The 26787-nt window shown below is 39.0% G+C and overlaps 1 protein-coding gene and 1 long non-coding RNA gene across 7 annotated transcripts in view; one reads left to right on the top strand and one right to left on the bottom strand.

Moving 5' to 3' along the window:
* ARHGAP20 (Rho GTPase activating protein 20) overlaps positions 1 to 9392 on the top strand; it is a 114043-nt gene extending 104651 nt beyond the window's left edge. For all 6 annotated transcript variants that reach the window (XM_044752376.2, XM_014844389.3, XM_070490322.1 and 3 more), the window contains 4 exons: positions 3315 to 3424; positions 5690 to 5879; positions 6274 to 6388; positions 7464 to 9392. In XM_044752376.2, the coding sequence (XP_044608311.2) occupies positions 3315 to 3424; positions 5690 to 5879; positions 6274 to 6388; positions 7464 to 9319 (2271 nt within the window). In that variant the 3' untranslated portion in view covers positions 9320 to 9392. The remainder of the gene's footprint in view (positions 1 to 3314; positions 3425 to 5689; positions 5880 to 6273; positions 6389 to 7463) is intronic.
* A 520-nt stretch (positions 9393 to 9912) lies between these two features.
* LOC139041097 (uncharacterized) overlaps positions 9913 to 26787 on the bottom strand; it is a 53406-nt gene continuing 36531 nt past the window's right edge. The window contains exon 3 of the long non-coding RNA XR_011495699.1: positions 9913 to 10047. This is a non-coding gene — a long non-coding RNA (uncharacterized lncRNA). The remainder of the gene's footprint in view (positions 10048 to 26787) is intronic.

Here is a 26787-nt window from a genome sequence, read left to right on the forward strand (position 1 = left end):
ATGCCTCACATTTTTCAGAGACCAAGAGTCAAAACCAGCTTTTAGCATAGCTTTTGACCCCAGCAGTAGCTTCTGCAGACCAGCCTCAGGCTCCCATCTCCCAGCAGGGTTGGAATGCGCCAGAGCCAGGGGTAGAGACAAGGCCCCAGCCTGCTTCCCACGGCCTGGAGCATAAAAACCAAATTAAGGAAAACATGGTGAAGAAGAGTCTTGCATACCCCTGCTCCTGCGGGATGGTCGACTGCTTACAGAATCTTACTGCATGACTTTGTGTACAGTCAGAGGTTTCTTGGTAAATGGGCCATGTCTGTTCTACCCCTCCTGTAGACTTTTGCAATAAAGTTCCACTCAAAAGCACTAGAGAGCTGAAGGTAAGGTCATCTAATCTATTTTGCACAGGGTTTGTAATAACTCTGCAATCCTGGAATACAATAAAGACATGTATGGTGTGCTTAGCCAGTTGTATATGCCAGGGATATATATGCACAATGAATTTTTCTTTTTTTTTATAGGTTTTTTTTTTAAAGATTGGCACCTGAGCTAACATCTGTTGCCAATCTTCTTCTCTTTTTTTTTATTCTTCTCCCCAAAGCTCCCCGGTACATAGTTGTACGTTTTAGTTGTATGCCCTTCTGGTTGTGCTATGTGGGATGCTACCTCAGCATGGCCTGATGAGGGGTGCCTTGTCCGCACCCAGGATCCGAACTGGTGAAACCCTGGGCTGCCGAAGCAGAGTGCATGAACTTAACCACTTGGCCATGGTGCTAGCCCCTGAATTTTTCTTTTTTTTTAATCATATAATTAGACTTTCTCGCATCTCTTTTAAGACGTTAAAGCCTGTGTTTTAGACAATTTTCCTTACTATCCTATTCTTCACAGCACCACACTTAAAATTTTGTGCTAAATTATTGAGGCTATTACAAATAAGTTTGGTTCTAGAAGAGTTAAATTGTATTTCAGATTACAGAAGTAGCACTTGTACAAAAATAAGCAAAAGACAAAAAATGATTCAAATGATTGAAAAGTCTGGTTAAATGGGTTCCAAGCGATTGAAGTTTTAGAATCATAGAACTGTTTTTCTCTCATTTCTTCCAAGTGGTTGCATGAAAGGAGATACTTCATGCCAAAAGTTTTTGAGCTTTTGTTCTGTTTTGTTTCTTGTTTTGAAGACTGTTTGGAAGTAGTGCTTAAGTTTTCCTTTAACTTTTTACTTAAGCTGGTGTTGCTTAAATATAAGCTTAACTCTTCAAATTATAATTGAAAGAAAATTGCTCGAGACACTATCACTTTGATCCATCAGACCTTTGCGGAAAAGTTCCTTTTTAATCCTGCAGGAATCTCATCTCAGATTAGTTTGGGAGTTCTGCTGATGACCTGGGCTCTGGCTTTGGAGGGGAGGAGACTCCATTGAGTTCTGTGAGTTGGTGATTGTAATTCAGAACCAGCTCTCACATCCTTTCTCAGCCATGATGGTGGTTGTATTTCGTAACTTGTTATTCCAGCTGTGGAGGGTTCATTGAGATGTTACGAGTTATTATCTTTCAAGTGTAGGTTTAAGATTTAATGATGTTTTTCTTCAAGACAGATCCTAAGTATGTTTTCCACTGAGATTTGAAAAGAGAGCTATTGTCACTGCTCCACTTTGAAATAACAAATTTTTCCTCTTCTAAATCTGACTTTTAAAGTAGGTGCTGCACCTAAAATTAGTTTGAAATTATGAAAATTCAATAGCTTTACCCAAAAAGAGGTAACTTTTGTGATGACACATCTGAATCACAAGTATCCAGGTACATTTCTACTGGAAGATATAATAGGACAGAGGAAGACTTTGAATCAATCATCTTCCTACTTGTTAATCACTCTAAAAAAAACTTGTATAATAACAGGTGACATGACTCCCGAAAGGTTTTGAAAATTATCTTAGAATCTCTATTATAGTTAGTTGGCCTTCCCTTGTCCCTCATTAATATTTGGCCATATGACAAATAGCAACAATTCAGTAATGACCTCTACTGTGTCTGGGCCTGTGCTTAGCACTGAGGTGTACAGAGAAGGAGATGAGGGACTATGCCTGCGCTGGAGGACCTCATAAGCTGGTAGGGGAGATACACACCTGATCAGCTGAGAGTTAGGTACCATAGCTTTCATATTAGTAATATAAAATGACATAAAGTAACAAGTTGTGTTTTGCCTTTTGTAAGACACATGATTTTTGCTGATTTGGTTTTCCAGCAAGAGTTAAAATTGCTCAGGTGCAGACTTTTACCTATCTCCATGTTGTAAGCAAGAACTTGCAAGAGGATAGCCAACCAAGGATAGAGTGCTTAGACCTGAAATTGAGTTCTCTCTGCTTGAAGTTTACTGAGGTGGAGATCAGACTTTGCATCCTTGGCCTTCTTAATTAATAGCATGCCAAAAGTGACAGAGAGAGTAGGCCTGGAACAGAAATGAACTTTGGACCATGACTACATGTGGTTTATTTTTAAGCTTTTTGTAAACAAAAGTTAAACAACAAACGCCATTGGTCATATCCTACTTGTGTCATAGTCTGGTTTCACCACACCCTGCCCCACCACTGGTCTCAGCAGAATAGGGTCTCAAAGGCCAGAAAGGATAATGTACTGGAGACACGTTATTTAGTGTACTGCAGGCATGGGAGGGAGTGTGGCCCTAATCTCCCGTAGCCCAGCCATTGCCTGGAATGCTTCCCCCCGACACATATATGTGAACCCTTATGTGGGGAACACAGAGAGAAACTCTTAGTACTTCTGGATGGAACTGTGAACCAGTGCTCCTGGAATATAAAATTCTAAAATACAGGGATTTTGTTTTATTCACTGCTCTATCCCTAGCACCTCAAACTGTGCCTGGCAGAGATACGTGAATATGTATAGAATGACTGAATGACTGATTACCACATCATGAACCTCACAGATATCTTTGTGCATTTCTTTGAGCAATGATTTGAGAGGGAGAAAAGAAAGGATTTAGGATGGTTTACTGCCAAATTCTGTCATGTTGTACTAATTTGCTGAAATGGACACAAACAGGAGGTTTCAGTCCAAATAAGTTGTCCTTTATCTTTACCACTATAGTCTAAACTCCAGTTATCCCTCTGGTTTTTGTTCGAAAAAAGTCAAAGCATGTGTTTCTATGTGTGCACATCAATGGAGAGTTGGCACAGAGTTCCGTGTATTCCACAGAAGACAGCACTTAACTGAACTTTTCAACAAAGTGTTTTCTTTCTAATTTCTCCAATACATATTTAGCATGAGAATAATAATTTAAAATATTTATTTTTCCCTCTATATAAGGATTTTCTACGAAATATTCCAGGAAGTATTTTTTCATCAGATCTCTATGATCATTGGGTCTGTGTCATGGATCAAGGAAATGATGAAGAGAAAATAAATACAATTCAAAGGTAATTATTCTAATTTGATCATGTCTCAAAAATACTTTTAAAAAACACATTTTATAAACTTATCTATTAAAGTAATGATGACTGTCAAAGTCATATCCATGGGGACGAGTTTAAAAATAGATTTTTGCTAGCTGCTATCATTGTTATTATTGTTTTCTCCCTAATATTATTAACATGGAATACTTGACCATTGTATACCTTCTGTATATCTGAATCTGATAGGAGCCAAAACCCACTAGACAAGTAATACTAATTGGGGCTAATACTGTAGACCCAAACTACAATTTATGATCTTAATTTTGGTAAATATTTAACTAACCAGACAAGTCCTTATATATTTCATTCAGCAACTAAATTCATACAGAGAAAATTTCCTCCCCTCAAGGAGCTCACAGTCTGGTAAAGCAGATAGAGAAATCAAGAATACAATTACAATGCAGTATGGTCAGTGCTATGAAAGAGATGTATGGAGGAGGATATTGTGGGAGCACTGCAGAGAGGCACTTGCCTCCTTGAGAAGTGTCAAGGAAAGAGGGAGTTGCAAAGTCTCAGTCGGATCACAAAGAAGGCATTGTCTGTACTCATGCGTAGGAATGTTGCTGGCAGAACTCACCACCCCCATTCTCAGTATGCCTTGCATTACAAGAGAATAGGAAAGAAGTGTCCATTAACAAAAAGCAATACTTCCAGTTCTGTGAAAACCCAAGAATCCCAGTATCATTTATTTTGCATGTGCTTGTTTAGTACAGTTTTTTCTTGAACAACTTTCAAATATGAAGTATTGTCTACACGCTGCTATTGATACACATCTTTAGCAGTAGAAGAACATGGTACAACTGTTAAAGACACCCAAAGTCAAAGCCACGTAACAAAATACTATCTCTGCTTTCATTATGGTTTGGTGGAAACCATTGAGACATAGTGAACATCAGATTCTATACTTTGTTGCTCATTGTCTAAAACTTTATATCCTACAAACTGTTGAACGATGATTTAAAAACAAGATAAAATTATGACTCTCGTACAAATATAAAATGAACACTTGTGAAAGATTTTATTTAATTCATTAATCAGTGAGAGAACTAATAAGCTGTTACAACCAGTTCAAAGGGGATTTCAAAGTACCACGACTTAGCCAGCTGAACCAGAAATACTGAAATGATGCAAATAGATGCAAAATAGCTTTTTCTACTTGGGTGAGGTGGGGCAGATAAATCACTGGTCTCTCCACCAGACGGAATTTTCAAGTCGATAGACAAGTGTTAGGTGCACTGCTATTAGTTCTGTACTACTTACAGAGTTGTGAAATAGCTCAAAGGCTTAGAGTCCCCAAAGAATCAATCACTCTAAAGAGTATCCTAGACAACGCCTTGCTTTCCATTGAATATCTCAATAATCTTTTGGTCCACTTCAATATCTTTCACAATTTGTCCCTAGAAACTACACTCATTGTCAGCCCATTGTACTGAAGAAATGCCTCTGCTATTTGTGCAACAGGCATCAGACTCGCTTATTTTCTACCCCAGGTTGCAGATTCTTGTTGAAAAAAGTGACAACCATGAATATCGACATAGTTCTGTTGTTGGTGTGGTAGTAAAAATCTGGATGGTAGTAAAAATCGTTTTCAGGGAATGGGAATTTAAAACTCCCTTATCAATGAAAAAATAGGAACAGGAGGAAATATACTGTTATAAGCTTGACTTATATGTGAAAGTGATGCCAGTGAGATAGAGATTTGGGACAAAATTGACCTTGGAAGCTGGTGGAGCAGAGCATGAGCTCTCGGAATGGACCTGAAAGTCTTAATAGCTAAGGTGTAGGTTCTCACCAAGACGCAGAATTCCTGTGTTGCTCCCTGGAAACAAAGGAGCACTTTAAATGTAATTGTTTAATTTCATGAGAAAGCTTTTTGGAGGTTTTGGTTGAGAATATTCTGAAATGTTATAGGATTTGCCTAAGTTAAAACACACTATACTAGTTTCAGGGAAATATTTCAGGCAGCTTTTTTTTAAGAACCATTTTTCTGCATCTTTCCCATTTTCACGGGGTTGTGGAGACAGTGTACAAATAAATACATAACTAAATCCCCAGTGCTCGTTTACTCTCTTTCTGTACAGGCAGGCCTCACTTTGCCACATTAACTGAAACTTGCCTATCTGAACTTTCTTACTTTGCATGGGAAACCCCATGCAAAGCGAGGGTTGCCTATCTATACAAGTTTTTTATGAAATGTCTTGCTTAAAGAGTGCGTTTTTCTGTCTTTAGGCTATTAGACCAGCTTCCGAGAGCCAATGTTGTTCTCCTAAGGTATCTTTTTGGGGTATTACACAACATTGAGCAACAGTCCTCATCCAATCAGATGACTGCCTTTAATTTAGCCGTGTGTATCGCTCCAAGCATTCTTTGGCCTCCTACTTCCTCCAGCCCAGAACTAGAAAATGAATTTACAAAAAAGGTAATGAAGTTTTTAATTTTTATACCCTGGGGGACTGAGTCCCCATTTTGAACGTAAAATTTGGGATATTAATTCTGAAAGACGTTTTCTTAAATACTTAAAAATTACCCTAATTTTAAAGACAGAGCCATTGGTATAAAAATGTTAGCATTTAAGCTAAGGCCACAAATAATAACTTGATTCCACCAATTATAACTAATTCCTATACCAAAGCTACTCTTGAAAGCATCATAGCTTTTTAGGGGAAACTGTTTTATATACTTTTAAAGCAGACATGAATTTTTCTCAGGATTCTTTTGTATTTTTTGGTTAAAATCAGGACTCATATATGAAATTTGATTTATAGGCATGCTATATGAAAAGTAGCACTTCATTTTTCTCCTTTTTTGTACAGGTTTCTCTGCTTATACAATTTCTGATTGAAAATTGCTGTAGAATATTTGGAGAAGAAATCACTTCCCTCTTGGGAGAGGTTTCAGTAAGATGTGATACTAGAGAGAATGCCTCAGGTATTGTGACTAATTGGATTGGTTTTTGTGAGAAATAGACACATGTCTGAAGATGCTGGGACAGTGGTTGTCCTGGAGCCTCCAGCAGCTCAGATGGAGGGAGCTTCTGACCTGAGTCAGTTGGCCTAGGGCTTCTGCTCCTTCCTTAGAAGGCCTGTTAATAGGTGAGGGTATGTTAACACTGTGGGGATTATGAAAGGGATAAGATGAGATCTCAGACTTCAAGAAGTTGTTAGTGGCAATATAATACAGATGGTGGCTTTAACTTTTTTTTAAATAAAACTTTACAAGAAACCCAAATAGATATAATAGAACTGCTGTGGTTGAAACTAGAATAGAAGACCCAGAGAGGCAGTAGAGGCAGGCCTGGTCTTTCTCTTCCTTTCCTTCCTCTTAGTGGTCCCTGAGACACCTAATTCTAGTGCACTACAAAATAGTTTACAAACAACTAGCATCATTGGAGAGATTTGAAGACATTCAACCTTCCAGAATACGTAATTCCTGTACCACCAATTACTAGTTATGTTATCGTTGGCCAGTTATTCTATGCCACTGAACATCAGTATCTTCGTCTATAAGTATGGATAGCCATAATGTCTAACCTATATGATTGTCATAAAGATTAAATAAAGTAATGAGTATTAAAGAATTTTGTCAAAGAAAAATTGATAGGGTTAGAAAATGGTTTCCCTGAGACTAGAGTTAATTATGTGTACCTGCCTGCGATCCATGTTAAAGGTAGAGTCTTATTCAGAACCTTGGTACACCTGGCAATAATTCCTTTATACTTTTTGCCATTTCTTGGTATTATGACATGTCCTCATAACTTTGAGGAAATCTTCCTTAAGGAAAGCCCATTTCTTCAGGAACTGAGATAAATCTACTATACGCCAACAATTTTTTTTTATTCTGCACTAATTGGGAAGATTGTGAAAGATCCTTTCTTTCGTGAAAGTAGGAATTTGAGCAATCTACATGAAAAGAGGATTAAACTAAGCACCATAGTTGTTGTCTTCAAGGCAACGTGTATTTGTAGCAGGTAGAAATGTTAACCATGGTTTGATTTTTTTGACAGATATCTCTTGCTTCCAACTGAATGACTCTTCCTATGACAGCTTGGAAAATGAGCTAAATGAGGATGTTGATGCTCCTTGTAGTGACTTGGTAAAGAAACTTGGTCAAGGTAGCAGAAGCATGGACTCTGTGTTAACCCTCAGTGATTATGATCTCGACCAGCCTGAGGTAGAAGGCCTTTTAACCCTCAGTGACTTTGATTTAGACCATTCTAAAGATGAAGATGTTCAAATGGAACGGCCTCTTGAATCCAAGCCAGTGAACATTACAGTAATGTACACAAAGGGCCGACTGCAGGATCATGCCAGGGCCCCATCTGCCATGAGCACACCCAGCTACCTGTCCACAGCTGCAGCAGATGCTCCGAAAAGCCTGAGGCGACACCGGCGCTGCTCGGAGCCCAGCATTGACTATCTAGATTCAAAGCTTTCCTATCTCAGGGAGTTTTATCAGAAGAAGCTGCGCAAGTCCAGCTGTGATGCAATTCTCTCGCAAAAGGACGAGGACTATCTGAAGCAGAATCAACCCCTCCAGGAAGAGGGTAAGACATGTTTTAAAAAGAGTTTAGTCACAGGCACTGATATCAAGAAAAATGCCACTAATAAAAATGTTAAGAAGAAAGGCATATCTGGTAATGAAGGAAATCATGTGAAACTTTTCCCTAAATCCAAGCCAGTGGCCATTTCTGTGGCATCCTGTAGTCACATGTCCTCACATGATCATCCCAGGAGCCAGCCCTTTGAAGCAGATGCATCTGGCTACTCCCCGCCACACACAGCAGATGCTCTCAAGAGTTCAAGGAGGCACCGGCGCTGCTCAGAGCCCAGCATTGATGACCAGCACTGCAAACTGACGTATCTCAGGGGGTTTTATTCAAAGAAACAACATAAAACCAGCTATGAATCCAGTCTCTTGCATGGAGAGGAAGATTATCTTAAGCGGCACAAGTCTTTGCAAATGGAGGGGCAAAAGCTTATTAATCAGAGTTTGGTCATGGGGATTGAGGTGGGCAAAAGTAGTGCCACAAACCAAAACACTGAGAAGATTTTACCCCCGAGATTAAACATCTGCCCGAGGACTAGCTATTCCAGCTTGTCCTCCCCAGGCACTTCCCCATCTGGCTCATCAGTGAGCTCCCAGGACAGTGCTTTTTCTCAGATTTCAGAACACTCTGTGTTTACACCTACTGAAACTTCCTCTCCCATAGATTGCACTTTTCAAGCTCAAAGAAAACAGGAAGAGCTTTCTTCTGACTTTAGCAGTTCCAGCCTCATTTCTGGAATGCCTGGTCCTTCATCAGGGCAGGCCAGCAGCCACCTGGCTTATACAAAAAAGGACACTGTAGAGTGGCATTCACAAATGCATTCTGTAACTCTTCACCCCAGCACATGGTTGAGAAATGGTGTGGCCAGTTTGAAAAATTGGTCCCTGAAAAAGAAGGCAAAGGCATACAGACCAGAGGAAAAGAAAACAGGATCTCTACAAGGACCCATGGAGGTACCTCCACATGCTTCTGGTGTTCCAGAAGCCAACTCACTGCAAGAGAGACAGAAAGACGTGCCCCTAAGGGCAGCTAAAGGACTTGGAGCTGTGCAAACAGCCCAGCGGTATAATTCTCAACCCAGCCAGGACTCAGAGAAACACTGTTGCTCTCCATTCATCCTAGTGGAAGACAGACTCAAGCTTTGTACACAGTCACACGAGGAAGGAGAGATAAGTGGGCAGTGCTCTCCTGGTGCTCGGCCTTGTGAACAATCCTCACCCAGCTCTTTGACTGTGGATGATGTGACCAGCCCAGATTCAGGGCCTACAGTGGTTTGCGATGTTGGGGACAGACATTTAACCAAAGACATTTAATCACAATAAGAATCTGATGTCTACAAGAACAGAAACTGGGCTAATAATGACATAAAGACAATAATTATTATGACCCCTTTGTATAAAATACTTGGGATGGGTAGCATAAGGGTAATCATCGCTAATACTTAGGACAACAAAAGAATTCTCTTTATTGAGACTATTTGGCAAAAAGGTTAGACTACAAACTTTCGTCACCTAAGGAGGCTTTTCCCTATTTTTTCCTTATTAGAGCGTGAGACTGGTCCTGTCATGTGTTTTTAGAGATACTAGCACAGGGCTAGAGGAAACATCTTCCATAGAGGAATCAAGCCTTATGTGAGATTAGTATCCTGAGAAGGCCAGGATGTCATAAGTGAGGAACAAGGACTGGAGAGAGAGGAAAGGTGCAGAGAAACCATCCACATTCCGTGGAATGTTTTTAATAAGTAGACAAGAAAAATTCCCCTAAGCAAAGCATCAAGAAGAAAAGCAGGTCCAGGAATGAAGGAAATCATGTGAAACGTTTCCCTGAATCCCAGCCAGTGGCCATTTCTGTGATGTCTTGCAGTCACATGCCCTCACAGGATCCTTCCAGGAACCAACCCATTGATGCTGCTAGACTGGAGAAAACTAGGATGATTCAAGAGCCGTGGGTACCATGATGTCATAGTTTCTTTGTTGGTTACGTTCGTTTATTTGTTCTCCTTTAGTGTTGCATTGTTCTGCAAAGCCTCCAGGAAACAGAGCTGTGAGGAGAAAGAAGGAAATGGTTGCTCATTTCAGTGTCCTTTCCAAAGGTGCCTGTGCTAGGAACATTCTTCAGAAACACAACCTTTCCTATTAGAAGGTGAGCTTCTGACAGCATTCCCTGTGTTGGTGTAGAGGGAAAGGCTGCAGCAATAGTCCTTTCTCTATGACACAAATGCTCTTGCCAACACGTGATCAAGCATGGCTCCTCTTTGCTGAAATGTTTTTCTGCAGCCCTGCCCTTAGATCAGTCAGCCAGAAAAAATTCCTGGTAAGTCATCCCTTTTTTGATTTTCTTTTGGCAGTTGAGAGAGCAATTTAGAGGTTGGCAGGTTATAAAGAGTCACAGAATAGAACACCTGCCAAAGTGGCTGTCAGGCCTTCTTTTCAGTCATTGGCTTTGGATTGTCTTACCTCCGGGAATTTTTACATACGTTTGTCCCAAGTGATTCATGGTTTACAGATGGTTAATACCCCATTGGTTTATTTCATATCCGTGGACATTTCTCTTCTCTCTTGCCTTAAAGTTACACTAGTACGTCTCTTGATTATCTCCTTGGATTATTAGGGCTTGCCAGCTAGTCTGAAGGGATAACATCAGGAATGGATGTGCATCTTCCCTCATTTTAACTACTTGCTTATGAGAAATTGCCTAGAACCCATTTGGTCTCTTTAGTCCACCATCAAAAGGACCTTTCTCCCACAAACTAGCTTATTCCTAATTTGTTTTTTTTTAAACACCAGGAAACTTTCACATCAAATGTTCTTTCCCTGTTGTCCTAAAGGTTGCATTTTTAAGTTATAGAAAAAATAATAATGTTTTCTGTAGGATAGAAGAAGTCCTTTCAGTATTAGCTATAGGTGCTACCTACCTCTAGGGGACATGACCCTGTTTGCCCTAAGCATTATAATTAACCTTTAGAACTCTGTGTCCAAAGAGCTCCTTCATGACACTGGCCATCTCAGTCACAGATGTGAAGTAGATTGCACCTCATAACCAACCACTCCTGTATTTAGACTCCTAAGTATCCATATGCATCTTTTGTGGTATAATATATAAAGGCAACAGGGATTCCCCCTACCCTTAGGGCATACTACTGTCAGAACTGTAAGATGTGAATGAAGCTCTTAGGCTTGGAGTGTCTTTCTGAAAGAAGTTGCTTTTCTACTTAACAAAATAATAGTTCTAGCCTTTTTTCTTTAATATTGGTGGGTGGAAAATCATCCACCCAGTTTGAAGCATAGAAGGAAATAGATACTGAGGTTCTTCAATAACCATTCCTACTCTCTGTATTCCCTTAGATACTCCTGTAATACTTAATGTGAATAGTTTGTTAATATTGCTGTAAAGTATTATATTGTATGATTTGAAGATAGACTACATGTCATTTTATCATACTCGGTCAATCTATAATATATTAGACTGATGCTTTATCTAAAATGCTTTGAGTTTGTATAATATATCTTGACAAATTTTACTACCATATGTTATGTAATAAATGTGTATTTTTGTACTTGCAGAAACTGCTGCTAACTTTTAAAGTTGTTTGGTTTTCAAGGCACTGATAGTGGATATGTATGAAGTCCATGCTGTCTATTAAATAAAATACCATTCTGCAGAGTTAATCCTCCCACCAGAGCAATATTGCCCTTTGTAGAATTGTTTTAGTTAAGGAGCCCAATTTCTGCTTCACATTGGAAATTTCATAAAAGGTAATTAATGTTGAATTGAAACTTTGAGCTTTTAGTCATAGACCACAGTCAGTCTTTCTAGAAAAAGAGGGTTTTTTTCTTTTATATTTTTCTCATCATTTCCCAAACAAGTCATGCTATAGACACAAGTCTTCATTTTCATAGGCATTATGTTTTCATTGTGCTCCTAGAATCAGATATAGTCTATATTCTCATATCAAAAGAACCATAAACTCAATTTAATTGATTGTATAAGATTTTCTTATTTAAATTTGAACCATTCTGACCAGAGTATCCAGTTGACCCCAGACATACAGCAAGACATCAGTACTTCTCAGGTCATATAAACTTATTAAATATTACTGCTTTCTCATGATTGCTGCCTCTTTGCCTTCTCAGAGTTCATTGAGGTTTAACCACCACTGCAAAGAGATTAAAAAATATATACTTAGTCCAGAAAAAATGCTTTTCTCTGACTTAGCAGAGAAGACCGCAAGACCCCCGTGAGAAATGTCACTTATTAGATTTGGACAATGCACACTTGCACTGATGTTAATTTCTCCCTAAATCTTACAGAAATACAAAGATAATTTTGCTTTTAAAAACAAGAGTCTTAATCTACCAAAAACATTGGATTCAATAAATTATCTCACTTTGTGTTTTTCTACTTTTCATGGCATGACGTTGAATTGAAAGGATCTAATGTATCCTTGAACCAATGGTATATTTTGTCTGCTGAAAAGAAACCCTAAGAATATTATGTATCTTCATCCAAATTATGGTAATAAGTGTTTAACTGATCTTTTCCTACCTAGTCATGTTTTAATGACTTGAGAGGAAGTCTTTGTAAACTTATTTCAATACAAAGAAAAAAGTGAATAATAAAATTGAGTAAAATGTTAACTTTCTTCAATATCTATTCTGGTTATGAGTATATCTCATAAGCTAAATTCCCTGCTGAAAGGAAGAGGACTCTTGAGTTCTGTGCTGTCTACCCCAAGTGTGAGTCCCACTCTGTTTCTGAGTCGCCTGTGAGTATAAATCCTTCATTTATATTGGTTTTTGGTTTTTGGGTTTCTTTAAAATACAGTTAACTCCTTGAGCTTCAGTTCTGCATAATGTCAGACGTGTGGTAGAATTGGCAGAAGGCTCTGGAGTGTAATTTGGAAAATTTTGTTTTGAAGTCTCAAAGAAATATACACAGAGGATGGTATTAGATGTATATTGTTCCTTAATTTGTACAGTGTGTGTTCTCATCATGCAGGGCCAAAGTGCAGATACTTTTTTCAGTAGTTCAAACTGTTTTTCTAACCTATTTAATTTGTTAAGGCAAAGTAAAGGTGTTTTCTGGAGTGTGATATTACATGGCAATATAAGATGCAGGCTTGGGAGACATTAAGATTTAAATGCTAATTGTTTTCATCTAGGTTTGATTTTAGATTATAGTGTGGAATCTAAATTAGATTTAATTACAGAATTAAATTTAGAACTCCTCCTTGCAGCTTCTTTATCAGCTATGAGGAGTGAATAAATTGCCTAAAAGCTTGTATTTGTGAGGTCGGCCCATTACTCTGAGCAATTAAAATGGATGCTATAAAGAAATACTCCTTCTTTGACAGGTCACAGGGGCTCTGATTGTTACTGCCTTAAATGTTCAGGAGAAAAATAAACACTTTATATCTTTACCCAAGAATGGGATGACTGAGAAGCAGAGAGTCATCAAAATACATAAACACAGAGAAGCTACTGCATGAAGGCACAGCAAATGAATAGAGAGGGAGGAAAGCCATGGATGAGCTAATTCAAGCAAGAAACTGAATCACAAGGAGGTCAAAGAAAATTGAAGAGGGAAAGCACAAGGCTAGCGGAGATTGGAGGTATTACAAATGATATAAATGCTATTCAGGCAGTTTTACCTTTCTTACCAGGTACTGTTCTAAACCCTAGGAATACAAGGTGAAAAAAAGACAGATTGTTTTGTCCACAAAGACTTTAAACAACTAAGGGAAAAATTGGGCTGTGTAGAAGAAAGGGAACAGTAACATTTATTGGTCACTTGTTGACTGCATGCACTGGTGATCAAAGCATTATCTGTATTTATTTAATGCTCACAGTATCCCTGTGTGGTGGGTGCATTCAGCTATAACCTCATTCTGACATCAGGCCCTTTTTCTTACCCTTTCACCTTAAAACAGGGATGATAGTAATACTTTCATAATAAAGCAGACACAAGTTATATATGTGAGGACCAATCCAAATTTTACTAAGTTATTATGTCTCAGCTAGATATCTCCAACTTAAGAAAATCATTCAGTATCAGAAATAATTCAGAAAACTATGATAAGTGTAAAAATAATGGGGCTGAAAATTCGGTCCAGACAAAATGGCATAGACTTGTGTTCTCCCTGCTTCTCCCCACTAAGTATCACTATAAATCCTCAAAATAATGCATAAGACAACCAAAGGAGAACTCTAAAAAGTAAGGAGAACTGATTCAGAGGTCTGGAGAAACAACACAGTAACAGAGCATCTTACATCCCATAACCAATAGAAGAAGGTGACCCAGGCCTGTCCTTTCCCAGCCTAGCAACAGAAGGCAGCTCCGGTATGCTCATTCCTTGTGATCAAGTGGGGTCCATCTGACACTGTTGGGTAAGCCAGGCACCACCAGCAAGAGGGATAGATGAGTGCCCCACTAGCAAGTGGCCGGGGGAAAGTTCTTTCCTGCTAGGTCTGAGACTCCCCTCCCCCACTGGGGGATATCAGAGTGATCAGGCAGCAACAGAAAGAGGGACCCAGCCACAGCAAGCAGCTCAGCCTGGGAATCATGGTTGCCCCAACAAGCCTAAGACTTCCCTCCCCCACCCAAGACCCTGGGGTGGCCAGATGGCATGGACAAGAGGGGTTTCACCACAAAAGGCACCCAGCCAAGGGAGTCTCAGGCCTGTGGGTCAAAGAGGCTTCTCTGGCCAAGAAAAGATCAAAATTGCAAAGCCTCTGAAAACTAAACTGTCATTGGCCCCACAATTCCCAAAGAGAGGCCAGGACCTGTGTGCTAAAGCTAAACAAGGTGACTGCCTACTAAAATATTTAAATAGGATGCAGGGTCTCCTGACATAATAGACAATGTCCAGGATACAAGTGAAAATCACCTGTCACACTAAGAACCAGGAAAATTACAACTTAAGCTAAAAAAGACAACTGACATTAAAATTGAGATGATTTTAAAACAGGCGTCTTAAAATGTGTCAGCAATCATTGTCTTGAAACAAATAAAAAAATGGAAAATTTCAGCAAAGAAATAGAAGTTATAGAAAAGAGCCTAATGAAAATTGTAGAACTGAAAAATACAATAACAGAGATTTTTTAAATGGTGTTGTGTGAACTCAGTAGCAGAATGGAGATGACAGAGGATAGCATCAGTGAACTTGAGGGCAGATAGAATTTACACAGTCTGAACAGAGAAAATAGATTGAAAAAAAGAATGAAGAGAGCCTCAGAGACCTGTGGAACAATGCCAAAAGATTCAACTTTGTATCATTGGAGTTCCAGAAGAAGAGAGGGGAAGGCTGGAACAGTATTCAAAGAAACAAAGGCTGAAAACATCCCAAATTTGAGGAAAGACACAAACCTACACATTCAAGAAGTTGAGTGAAACCCAAACTGGATAAATGCAAAGAAAGACACGTCATAATTAAATGTTTGGACATTAAAGACAAAAGAAATCTTGAAAGCAGCTAGAAATGACACCTTATCTATAGGAGAACACCACTTTAAATAACAGGCTTTATCATTTGAAACCATGGAAGCCAGAATAAAGTGGCACATTTTTCAAGTGCTGAAAGAACTGTCAGCGCAGAATCCATGTCAAGTGGAACTATCCTTCATGAATGGGGGAGAAATAAGGACATTCTCAGATGAAGGAAAACTTTTAAGAATTTGTCACTAGCAGCCATACTCTTAAAGACTGGCCAAAGGGAGGAAGGGGCGGAGCAAAATGGCGGGGTGAGCTGACCCGGGATTCTCTCCCCTCCAAAATACAACGAAAGATTGGAAGAACTGAATTTCAGAAAATAAACATAATGCCAGCTCGTTAGAGACCCACAATACCAAGAAGGCGGAGATCATAAACCCTACTTACAGCCTCAGAGGTGCTGAAACGGTAGGAGAGAACATCCTCCCTACCCTAGAGTCTGGGATCGCTGCTGTGTGGGTCGGGAAGGAGCGGGGGAGGGGCTGCGCCACCAGGGGATCATCCAGGACTCCTGCCCTGGTTCAGTGGAAACCCACTGATGGGGGGAAAGCTTCCGTCCGCGGGGACCCCATAAACCAAGGGCCTTGGGAGACCAGAGAACAGAACTGATCTGAACCCAGACCGGCGCATGTGAGTAACAGCCCCTCCCCCCCAGCATAGCCAGTGGGCGCAGCCATCTTGCCCCAAGGCAGAGAGCTCATAACATGCGGCTCTCGACCCCCATCTAGTGGCGACAGGCTGCAACTGCAACTGAATTCTACCACCATGGGAAAAAACCGCTCCTCTACCATCCAACAATTTATAAAAGCCCCAGACCAGAAGGAAAACAATAAAAACATAGAATTAAGTCCTGAGGACTTGGAATTAGGTAAGCTAACTGATAATGAGTTCAGAGCAGCTATAATAAAAAAAACTCAATGAGGTAGAGAGAAAGATAGAGAAACAAGCCGAGTTCTGGAGTTACTTCACAAAAGAGTTTGAAATCATAAAGAAGAATCAAACAGAATTACTTGAGATGAAAAACAGTGGACCAGATAAAACAGAATATGGATTCCCTGAATGCCCGTGTGGACACCACAGAAGAGCAAATTAACATAATTGAAGATAGACAGGCTGGGGGCTGGCCCCGTGGCCGAGTGGTTAAGTTCACGCGCTCTGCTGCAGGCAGCCCAGTGTTTCGTTGGTTCGAATCCTGGGCGCGGACATGGCACCGCTCATTGAGCCACGCTGAGGCAGCATCCCACATGCCACAACCAGAAGGACCCACAACGAAGAATATACAACTATGTACACGGGGGGCTTTGGGGAGAAAAAGGAATAAAATAAATAATCTTTAAAAAAAAAAAAAGATAGACAGGCTGAATGGCTCCAGACAGAGGAAGAAAGAGAACTAAGAATTTAAAAAAATGAGGAAAATCTCTGAGAGATAATGGATTCAATGAGGAGTAAGAACATAAGGATCATAGGAATTCCCGAGAATATGGAAAAGGAAAATGGAGCAGAAAGTGTGCTTAACGAAATTATTGAAGAGAACTTCCCAAATCTAGGGATCGATGGAGAAATGTGTGTAGAGGAGGGTTTTAGATCTCCTAGATTTGTCAATGTAAAAAGAGCTACCCCACGGCACATAGTAGTAAAATTGGCAAAAAGGAAAGATAAGGAAAAAATACTCAGGGAAGTAAGAAAATAAAAGAGAATAACCTATAAAGGAGTCCCTATCAGACTGTCAGTGGATTTCTCTACAGAAACCCTACAAGCTAGGAGAGAATGGAGTGACATATTCAAAGCTTTAAAGGATAAAAATCTTCAGCCAGGAATACTCTATTCAGCAAGAATTTCCTTCAGATATGAGGGAGAAATTAAATCTTTTCCAGACAAACAAAAGTTAAGGGAATTTGTAACCAAAAGCCCTCCATTACAAGAAATCCTCAAGAAGGCTGTCATACCTGAAAAAAGAAAAAAGGGAGACCGATGGATAGAACCAGAACAGGATAGCAATTATTCAGTTATAGCATTAGGGTAAAGGTAAGGAAACTACCAAAGCAAGGACAATCTTAGCACTCTAACTACAAATTAATAAGACGAGTTGGAATAAAAAATGAAAATAACTATTTAGGAGGGGAAGAGCAAAGGGTCTAAATCAGTATTGGTCAAGTAAGTAAGAGACCACCAGAGAATAGACTATATTATACACGAGATTCTAAATACAAACTTCAAGGTAGACACTAAAATAAAGTACAGAACAGAGTCACAAATCATAAATAAGGAAAAATCTAAGAAACCCAGCATAATAAATTGCAGTATTAAATGGGTAGTTTAAAGCAAACAGGAAAAGAAACACAGGAAAACAAGATAATGAGCGACAGATTGACAGCATTAAGTCCACATGCATCAATAATCACTCTCAATGTGAACGGATTGAACTCTCCAATAAAAAGACACAGAGTGGCAAAATGGATTAAAGAACACAATCCAACAATTTGTTGCCTCCAGGAAACACACCTCAGCCCCAAGGACAAACACAGACTCAGGGTGAAGGGGTGGAGGACAATACTTCAAGCAAATAGCAAGGAAAAAAAGGCAGGTGTTGCAATTCTCATATCAGACCAAGTGGATTTCAAAATAAGACAGGTAAAGAGAGACACAGAGGGACAATATATAATGATCAAAGGGACACTTCATCAAGAAGAAATAACACTTATAAATATGTATGCACCCAACACAGGAGCACCAAGATTCATAAAGCAACTATTAACAGACCTAAAGGAAGATGTTAACAACAACACAATAATAGTAGGGGACCTCAACACCCCACTCACATCAATTGACAGATCATCCAGACAGAAAATCAACAAGGAAATAGTGGAGCTAAATGAAAAACTAAAACAATTGGACTTAATAGACATATATAGATCACTTCACCCTGGAAGAGCTGAATACACATTCTTCTCAAGTGCACATGGAACATTCTCAAGGATAGACCATATGTTGGGAAACAAGGCAAGCCTCTACAAATTTAAAAAAATTGAAATAATAACAAGCATCTTCTCTGATCATAGTGCTATAAGGCTAGAAATTAATTACAAGAAAAAAGCTGAGAAGGCACAAAGATGTGGAGACTAAACAACACACTACTGAACAAGCAATGGATCATTGAAGAAATTAAAGAAGAAATAAAAAAATACCTGGAAACAAATGAAAATGATAGCATGCCATACCAACTCATATGGGATACAGCAAAAGCTGTATTGAGAGGAAAATTCATCGCAATACAGGCACATCTTAACAAACAAGAAAAATCCCAAATAAGCAACCTTAAAGCACACCTAACTGAACTAGAGAAAAAAGAACAAATGAAGCCCAAAGTCAGCAGAAGGAGAGAAATAATAAAAATCAGAGCAGAAATAAATACTATTGAAACGAAAAAGGCAGTAGAAAGGATCAATGAGACAAAGAGCTGGTTTTTTGAGACGATAAATAAAATTGACAAACCGCTAGCCAGACTTACAAAGAAAAAAAGGGAGAAAGCTCAAATAAACAAAATCAGAAATGAGCAAGGAGAAATAACAACAGACTCTGCAGAAATACAACAGATTATAAGAGAATACTACAAAAAACTATATGCCGACAGAATGGATAACCTAGAGGAAATAGATAAATTCTTGGACTCCTACAATCTCCCAAAGCTCACTCAAGAAGAGGCAGACAATTTGAACAGACCAATCACAAGGAAAGAGATTGAAACAGCAATCAAAAACATCACAAAGAATAAAACACCACGACCAGATGGCTTTCCTGGGGAATTCTACCAAACTTTCAGAGAGGATTTAATACCTATCCTTTTCAAGCTATTCTAAAAAATTAGGGAAGATGGAACACTTCCTAACACATTCTATGAGGCCAACATCACACTGATACCAAAACCTGACAAGGACACCATGAAAAAAGAGTACTACAGGCCAAAATCACTGGTGAACATAGATGCAAAAATTCTAAACAAAATTTTGGCAACCAGAATTCAGCAATTCATCAAAAGGATCATACATCATGATCAGGTGGGATTCATACCAGGGACACAGGGATGGTTCAACATCCGCAAATCAATCAACGTGATACACCACATCAACAAACTGAGGAATAGAAACGACATGATCATCTCAATAGATGCAGAGAAGGCATTTGACAAGATCCAATAGCCATTTATGATAAAAACTCTGAACAAAATGGGCATAGAAGGAAACTACCTCAACATAATAAAGGCAATATATGACAAACCCATAGCCAACATCATACTCAATGAGCAAAAGCTGAACTCCATCCCCCTAAAAACAGGAATGAGACAAGGATGCCCTCTATCACCACTCTTATTTAACATAGTACTGGAGGTCCTGGCCAGAGCAATCAGGCAAGAAAAAGGAATCCAGATAAGGAGGGAAGAAGTGAAACTCTTGCTGTTTGCAGATGACATGATCTTATATATAGAAAACCCCAAAGAATCCATTGGAAAACTGTTAGAAGTGATCAACAACTACAGCAAAGTTGCAGGATATAAAATCAATTTTCATAAATCAGCATTTCTATACTCCAGTAATGAACCAACAGAAAAAGAACTCAAGAACACAATACCATTCACAATCGCAACAAGAAGAATAAAATACCTTGGGGTAAATTTAAGGAAGTGAAGGACCTATATAATGAAAATTACAAGGCCTTTCTGAGAGAATTGGATGACGACATAAGGAGATGGAAAGACATTCCATGTACATGGATTGGAAGAATAAACATAGTTAAAATGTCCGTTCTACCTAAAGCAATCTACAGATTCAACACCATCCCAATCAGAATCCCAATGACATTCTTTACAGAATTAGAACAAAGAATCCTAAAATTCATATGGGGCAACAAAAGACCCCGAATTTCTAAAGCAATCCTGAGAAAAAAGAACAAAACGGGAGGCATCACAATCCCTGACTTCAAAACATACTACAAAGCTACAGTAATCAAAACAGCATGGTACTGGTACAAAAACAGGTGCACAGATCAATGGAACAGAATTGAAAGCCCAGAAATAAAACCACACATCTCTGGACAGCTTATCTTTGACAAAGGAGCTGAGGGCATACAATGGAGAAAAGAAAGTCTGTTCAACAAATGGTGCTGGGAAAACTGGAAAGCCACATGTAAAAGAATGAAAATTGACCATTCTTTTTCACCATTCACCAAAATAAACTCAAAATGGATCAAAGACCTAAAGGTGAGACCTGAAACCATAAGGCTTCTGGAAGAAAACATAGGCAGTACACTCTTTGACATCAGTATTAAAAGGATCTTTTCGGACACCATGCCTTCTCAGAGAAGGGAAATAATAGAAAGAATAAACAAATGGGACTTCATCAGACTAAAGAGCTTCTTCAAGGCAAATGAAAACAGGATTGAAACAAAAAAACAACCCACTAACTGGGAAAAAATATTTGCAAGTCATACATCCGACAAAGGCTCAGTATCCATAATATATGAAGAACTCACACAACTCAACAACAAAAAATCAAACAACCCGATCAGAAAATGGGCAGGAGACATGAACAGACATTTCTCCAAAGAAGATATACTGATGGCCAATAGGCACATGAAAAGATGCTCATCTTCGCTGATCATTAGGGAAATGCAAATCAAAACTACACTAAGATATCACCTTACACCCATTAGAATGACAAAAATATCTAAAACTAATAGTAACAAATGTTGGAGAGGTTGCAGAGAGAAAAAGGAACCCTCATACACTGCTGGTGGGAATGCAAACTGGTGCAGCCACTATGGAAAACAGTACGGAGATTCCTCAAAAAATTAAAAATAGAACTACCATACGATCCAGCTATCCTACTACTTGGTATTTATTCAAAGAGCTTGAAGTCAGCAATCCCAAAAGTCCTATGCACCCCAATGTTCATTGCAGCATTATTTACAATAGCCAAGACATGGAAGCAACCTAAGTGCCCAGCAACAGATGAATGGATAAAGAAGTTGTGGTACATATATACAATGGAATACTATTCAGCTGTAAAACAGAACAAAATCATTCCATTTGCAATAACATGGATGGACCTTGAGGGAATTATGTTAAGTGAAATAAGCCAGTGAGAGAAGGATAATCTGTGTATGACTCCACTCATATGAGGAATTTAAAATTATGGATTAAGAACGGTTTAGTGGATACCAGGGGAAAGGTGGAGTGGGGGGTGGGCACAAAGGGTGAAGTCGTGCACCTACAACATGACTGACAAACATTAATGTACTACTGAAATTTCACAAGATTGTAACCTATCATTAACTCAATTAAAAAAAAAGTTGCTCTTTAAACAGAAATTAAATGCTAAAAGAAAGAAATTTGGAACATTAGGAAGGATGAAATGACAACAGGAAGCATAAATAAGAGTAAGAAATGATAGACCATCTTTCTCATGAGTTTTATAAGTCATATTTGATGCTTGAAACAAAAATTATAACACCATTTGATACTAAAGACAATATTTAAAAGTGGGAAAAATAAAGAGACCTAAATGGAAATGAGATTTTCATATTTCTCTTCAAGAGGTAAAATGTTGATACCGGTAGAATGTGATATGCTGTGTATATATATTATAATACTCAGAGAAACTACAGATATTATATATTTGGAGAGTATATCTCTCCAAAACACCATAAGTAAATCAAGATGGAATCCTAAAAAATGTTTAACCCACAGAAAGGCAAAACAAGACAGACAGATGAACAAAAACAAGAGGAATCAAACAGAAAACAAATGATAAAATGGCATACCTAAGCTCCAACATATCAAGAATTACCTTAAATATAAATGATCTACATAAAATAATCAAAAAACAAAGATGGAGTGGATTTTTAAAAAACAAAAAATGAAACTACCTAACTATATCCTGTCTACAAGAAACTCACTTCAAATTCAATGACATAGGTAAGTTGAAAGTAAAAGGGTGAAAAAGATATACCATGCAAACAATAATCAAAAGGAAGCAGGAGTAGCTAAAATAAAATTGGATAAGGTAAATTTCAGAGCAAAAAATTACTAAAAACAAAAAGGGACAATATATAATGATAAAAAGCTCAAACCACCAGAGGATAATAACTGCAAATGTGTATGCACAAACAACCAAGCTTCAAAATATGTAAAGTGAAAAATGGCATAACTGAAAGGAGAAATAAACAAAACCACAATTATAGTGGAAGACTTTGACACTCCTCTCTCAACCATTCATAGAACAACTTGACAGAAAACCAGCAACGATATGGAACTCATCAACACCATGAATCAAAAGGATATAATTAGCATTTATAGAAAACTCCATCCAACAGTAGTGAAATACGTAGTCTCTTCAATTGCCCATGGAACATAAACCAAGATAGACAATATCCTGGGCTGTAAAACAAACATCAACATTTTAGAAGGATTTAAATCGTACAGAATATGTTTCCTGTTCACAATGCCATCAAACTAAAAATCAGTAACAGAAAGATAACAGGAAAATCTTTAAACACTTGAAAACAAAACAACATACTTCTAAAGAATCCATTGATCACAGAGGAAGTTTCAAAGGAAATTTTTTTTAAATGATAGAACTAAATGAAAATACAGCATATCAAATTATGTGGTATACTGCTAAAGCAGTATTGAGAAGAAAATTTATAACACTAAATGCTTATATTAAAAAAGAGGAAAGAGAGATCCCGTCAAGATGGCAGTGTAAGCTGACTCTGAACTCATCTCCTCCCACGAACACAACCAGGTTACAACAATTTTTGGAAAAATTACCTGGATAGAAAACCGAAAACTGGATAAAAAGAACCCCCACAACAAGGGACAGTCCTAAGGCAGAAAGGGCAGAAATTCCTGCTGGAGAGAAAAAAGTGACATTTGGGAGCAGCAGAGTTTCTCAGCTGGCCAGGCAGGAGCCACCCTAAGATATGCAGCCCTCCCTGGAGGAGTGAGGTCTGGAGCTGGGGTGATACTGCTATAAGAATTCTTCAGACTCAGCACAACCGAGATGAGGGTCTTACTATCTGGCTTCACTGGCTATTAACTGTAGCAGGGAATACCCCCAGGAAAGCTATCAGACAAAAGCTGAAAAGACTCAGGTATTAAAGGGCCCACACACAAACTCACCTGTCTCAGCAACCTAAAATCACCAGAGAGAAGGCTGACAGTCCTTTGGTGAAAAGAGACTCACCTGGTGGGCTCTGGGGGCATCTTGGTGAGAGGAGGGACCTCTCTGGAGACTGAGACATTGGTAGGGGCCATTGTTCTGACCTGGTCCAGGTGTGCTGATGCAGACACCATTGAGGTTCTTCTTCTGGCCTGTTAGCCCAGGGGGCTGCCAGACCCACTAGGGTGCAGATTTAATCCAGTTCAGTCAGGGCAAGCAGCCCGCCCTAGGGACCTGCCCTGCCCAACAGCAAGCCCTCAGACTACTTGTCGGCCTGCATTGACTGGGTGCCTTGATCCTCTACAGGCAGGCAAATGTGTCCACCTCTATGGGGCAGGGCCTATGTGAGGACCAGGTGAACTGTTGGGGGCATTGGTGGAGAGGTGGGGTCCTCTGCAGTGGGGCATCGGGGTACGCTCCAGGGGGTTGGGAAGTGTGCATGGACCAGGACTGTGTTGATGGTGTGTGTGGTCCTGTGAGGGGTGAGGCTTATAAGCAGCAGAAGACCTATGCTTCACAAATAGCCATAAAAAGGATCAGCCCCACCTTCCAAAGCCTGAAACAATTAAGTGCTCCCATACCTAGGGCCAGGCCCACTCAGCTGCACTCCTCAGAGAACTGACAACAGGCTTGTAGGCCTGGGGCCTATAGCAACTGTAAGCCCCTGAGCCTAGCAACCAGCTACACCGGGTACCTACCCAGTTAACAAGAAAACTGCAACAGGAGTGTGCTGTTAGACCTTGTAGCCACTGGTGGTGAGGCTCCCCCAAACCAGATTTATGAACAGCTGGCCAGGGAAGGAAAGACTAGATTCCCTGGGTACCTGCATTAAGAGCAACCCTGCCATAGCAGAAGGACACAAGTCACCCACAAAGGTGTCACTCCTGTATCTTTTGGACTGGTGACAAGAGGGAAGCACACTACTAGGCCTCAAAAGGCATCTCTTACATAAGGCCGCTTCTCCAAGATCAGGAGGCATAGCCAACTCGCCTAATACATAGAAATAAGCACAGAGAAAGAGGCATAATGAGGAGACAAAGGAATACTTTCCAAGCAAGGGAACAGGACAAAACCCCAGAAAAAGGACTAAGTGAAACAGAAGTAAGCAACCTACCCAACAAAGAGTTCAAACAAAATCTCATAAGGATGCTCACAGATATTTGGAGAAGACTGGATGAACACAGTGAGCTCATCAACAAAGAACTGGAAAATATGAAGAAGAACCAATCACAAATGAATAATACAATACTGGAAATGAAAAACTCACTAGAGGGTCTCAATAGTAGAGTAGAGGATAAAGAAGACTGGATCAGTGAGCTAGACGAAAGACTAGAGGAAATCACCCAAGGAGAACAGAAAAAAGAAATCGACAGAATGAGAACAGTCTAAGGGGACTCTGGGACAATATCAAGCACACTAACGTTCATATTATAGGTGTCCCAGAAGAAGAAGAGAGACAAAGGGGCAGAAATTTATTGGAAGAAATAATAGATGAAAATTTTCCTAATCTAAGGAAGGAAACAGACATTCAAGTACAGGAAGCTCAGAGAGCTTCAAACAAGATAAGCACAAAGAGGCCCTCACCAAGACATGTTATAATTAAAATGTCCAAAATTAAAGAGAGAATCCTGAAAGTGACAAGAGAAAGGCAACAAGTGACATACAAAGGAAAGCCCATGAGGCTATCAGCAGACTTCTCAGCCTAAACCCTACAGGTGAAAAGAGAATGGCATGATGTATTTAAAGTGCTAAAAGGAAAAAGCCTACAGCCCAGAAGACTCTGTCCCTGAAGGTTGTCATTCAGAATGAAAGGAGAGAGAAAGAGCTCCCCTGACAAGCAAAAATGAAAGGAGTTTATCACCAAGAAACCAGTTCTACAAGAAATGCTGAAGGGACTTATTTAAGTGGAAAAGCGATGACCAGAAATAGGGATAAAAAAATTATCAAAAAAAAATACCCCCCCCAAAGAAAAACCGCACAGTAAAATCACTGGTAAAGGTAAAAATATAGTAAAGGTAGCAGATCAACCACCTGTGAAGATAAGATGAAGGTTGAAGGACAAAAGTACTAAAATTACCTATTTCAATGACAAGAGGGTAATGGATAGACACACATAAAACAAGAGATTATATATGATTTCAAAAACATAAAATGTGGGAGGAGGGGAGTGAAAAAGTAGAGCTTTTAGAAAGAGGTTAAGCTAAAGAGTCTATAACTCAATATAGACTGTTATGTACATAGAATATTATATAGGTTCCTCATCATAATCACAAATCAGAAACCTATAATAAGTAAGCAAATAAGTAAGACAAAAGAAATCAAACATATTACTAAAGGAAGCCATCAAACCACAAGGGAAGAGAGCAGGAGAAAAAGGAACAGAGAAGAACTACTAAAACTCCCAGGAAAAAAGTAACAAAATGGCAATAAATACGTATTTATCAATAGCTACTTTAAATGTCAATGGACTAAATGCTCCAATCAAAAGGCATAGAGTACCAATTGGATTAAAAAAAACAAGACCCATATATATGCTGCACACAAGAGACACGCTTCAGACCTAAGACACTCACAAACTGAAAGTAAAAGGATGGAAAAAGATATTCCATGCAAATGGCAAAGAAAGGAAAACAGGGGTAGCAATACTTATATCAGACAAAATAGACTGAAAAACTGTAACAAGAGACAAAGAAGGGCACTACATAGTGATAAAGGGAACAATCCAACAAGAAGATATAACACTTGTAAATATCTATGCACCCAACATAGGATCACCTAAATATATAAAGCAATTATTAACAGACATAAAAGGAGAAGTAGACAGTAACACAATAATAGTAGGGGACTTTAACACTCCAATTACACCACTGGATAGATCATCCAAACAGAAGATCAATAAGGAAACACTGGACTTAAACAACACATTTGACCAGATGGACTTAGTGGATATATACAGAACATTCCATCCAAAAATCACAGAATATACATTCCTTTCAAATGCACATGGAACATTCTCCAGGATTGATCACATTTTAGGCCACAAAACAAGTCTCAATAAATTTAAGAAGATCGAAATA

The sequence above is a fragment of the Equus asinus genome, chromosome 20, assembly GCF_041296235.1.
Source record: "Equus asinus isolate D_3611 breed Donkey chromosome 20, EquAss-T2T_v2, whole genome shotgun sequence".
In the NCBI taxonomy this organism is placed as follows: domain Eukaryota; kingdom Metazoa; phylum Chordata; class Mammalia; order Perissodactyla; family Equidae; genus Equus; species Equus asinus.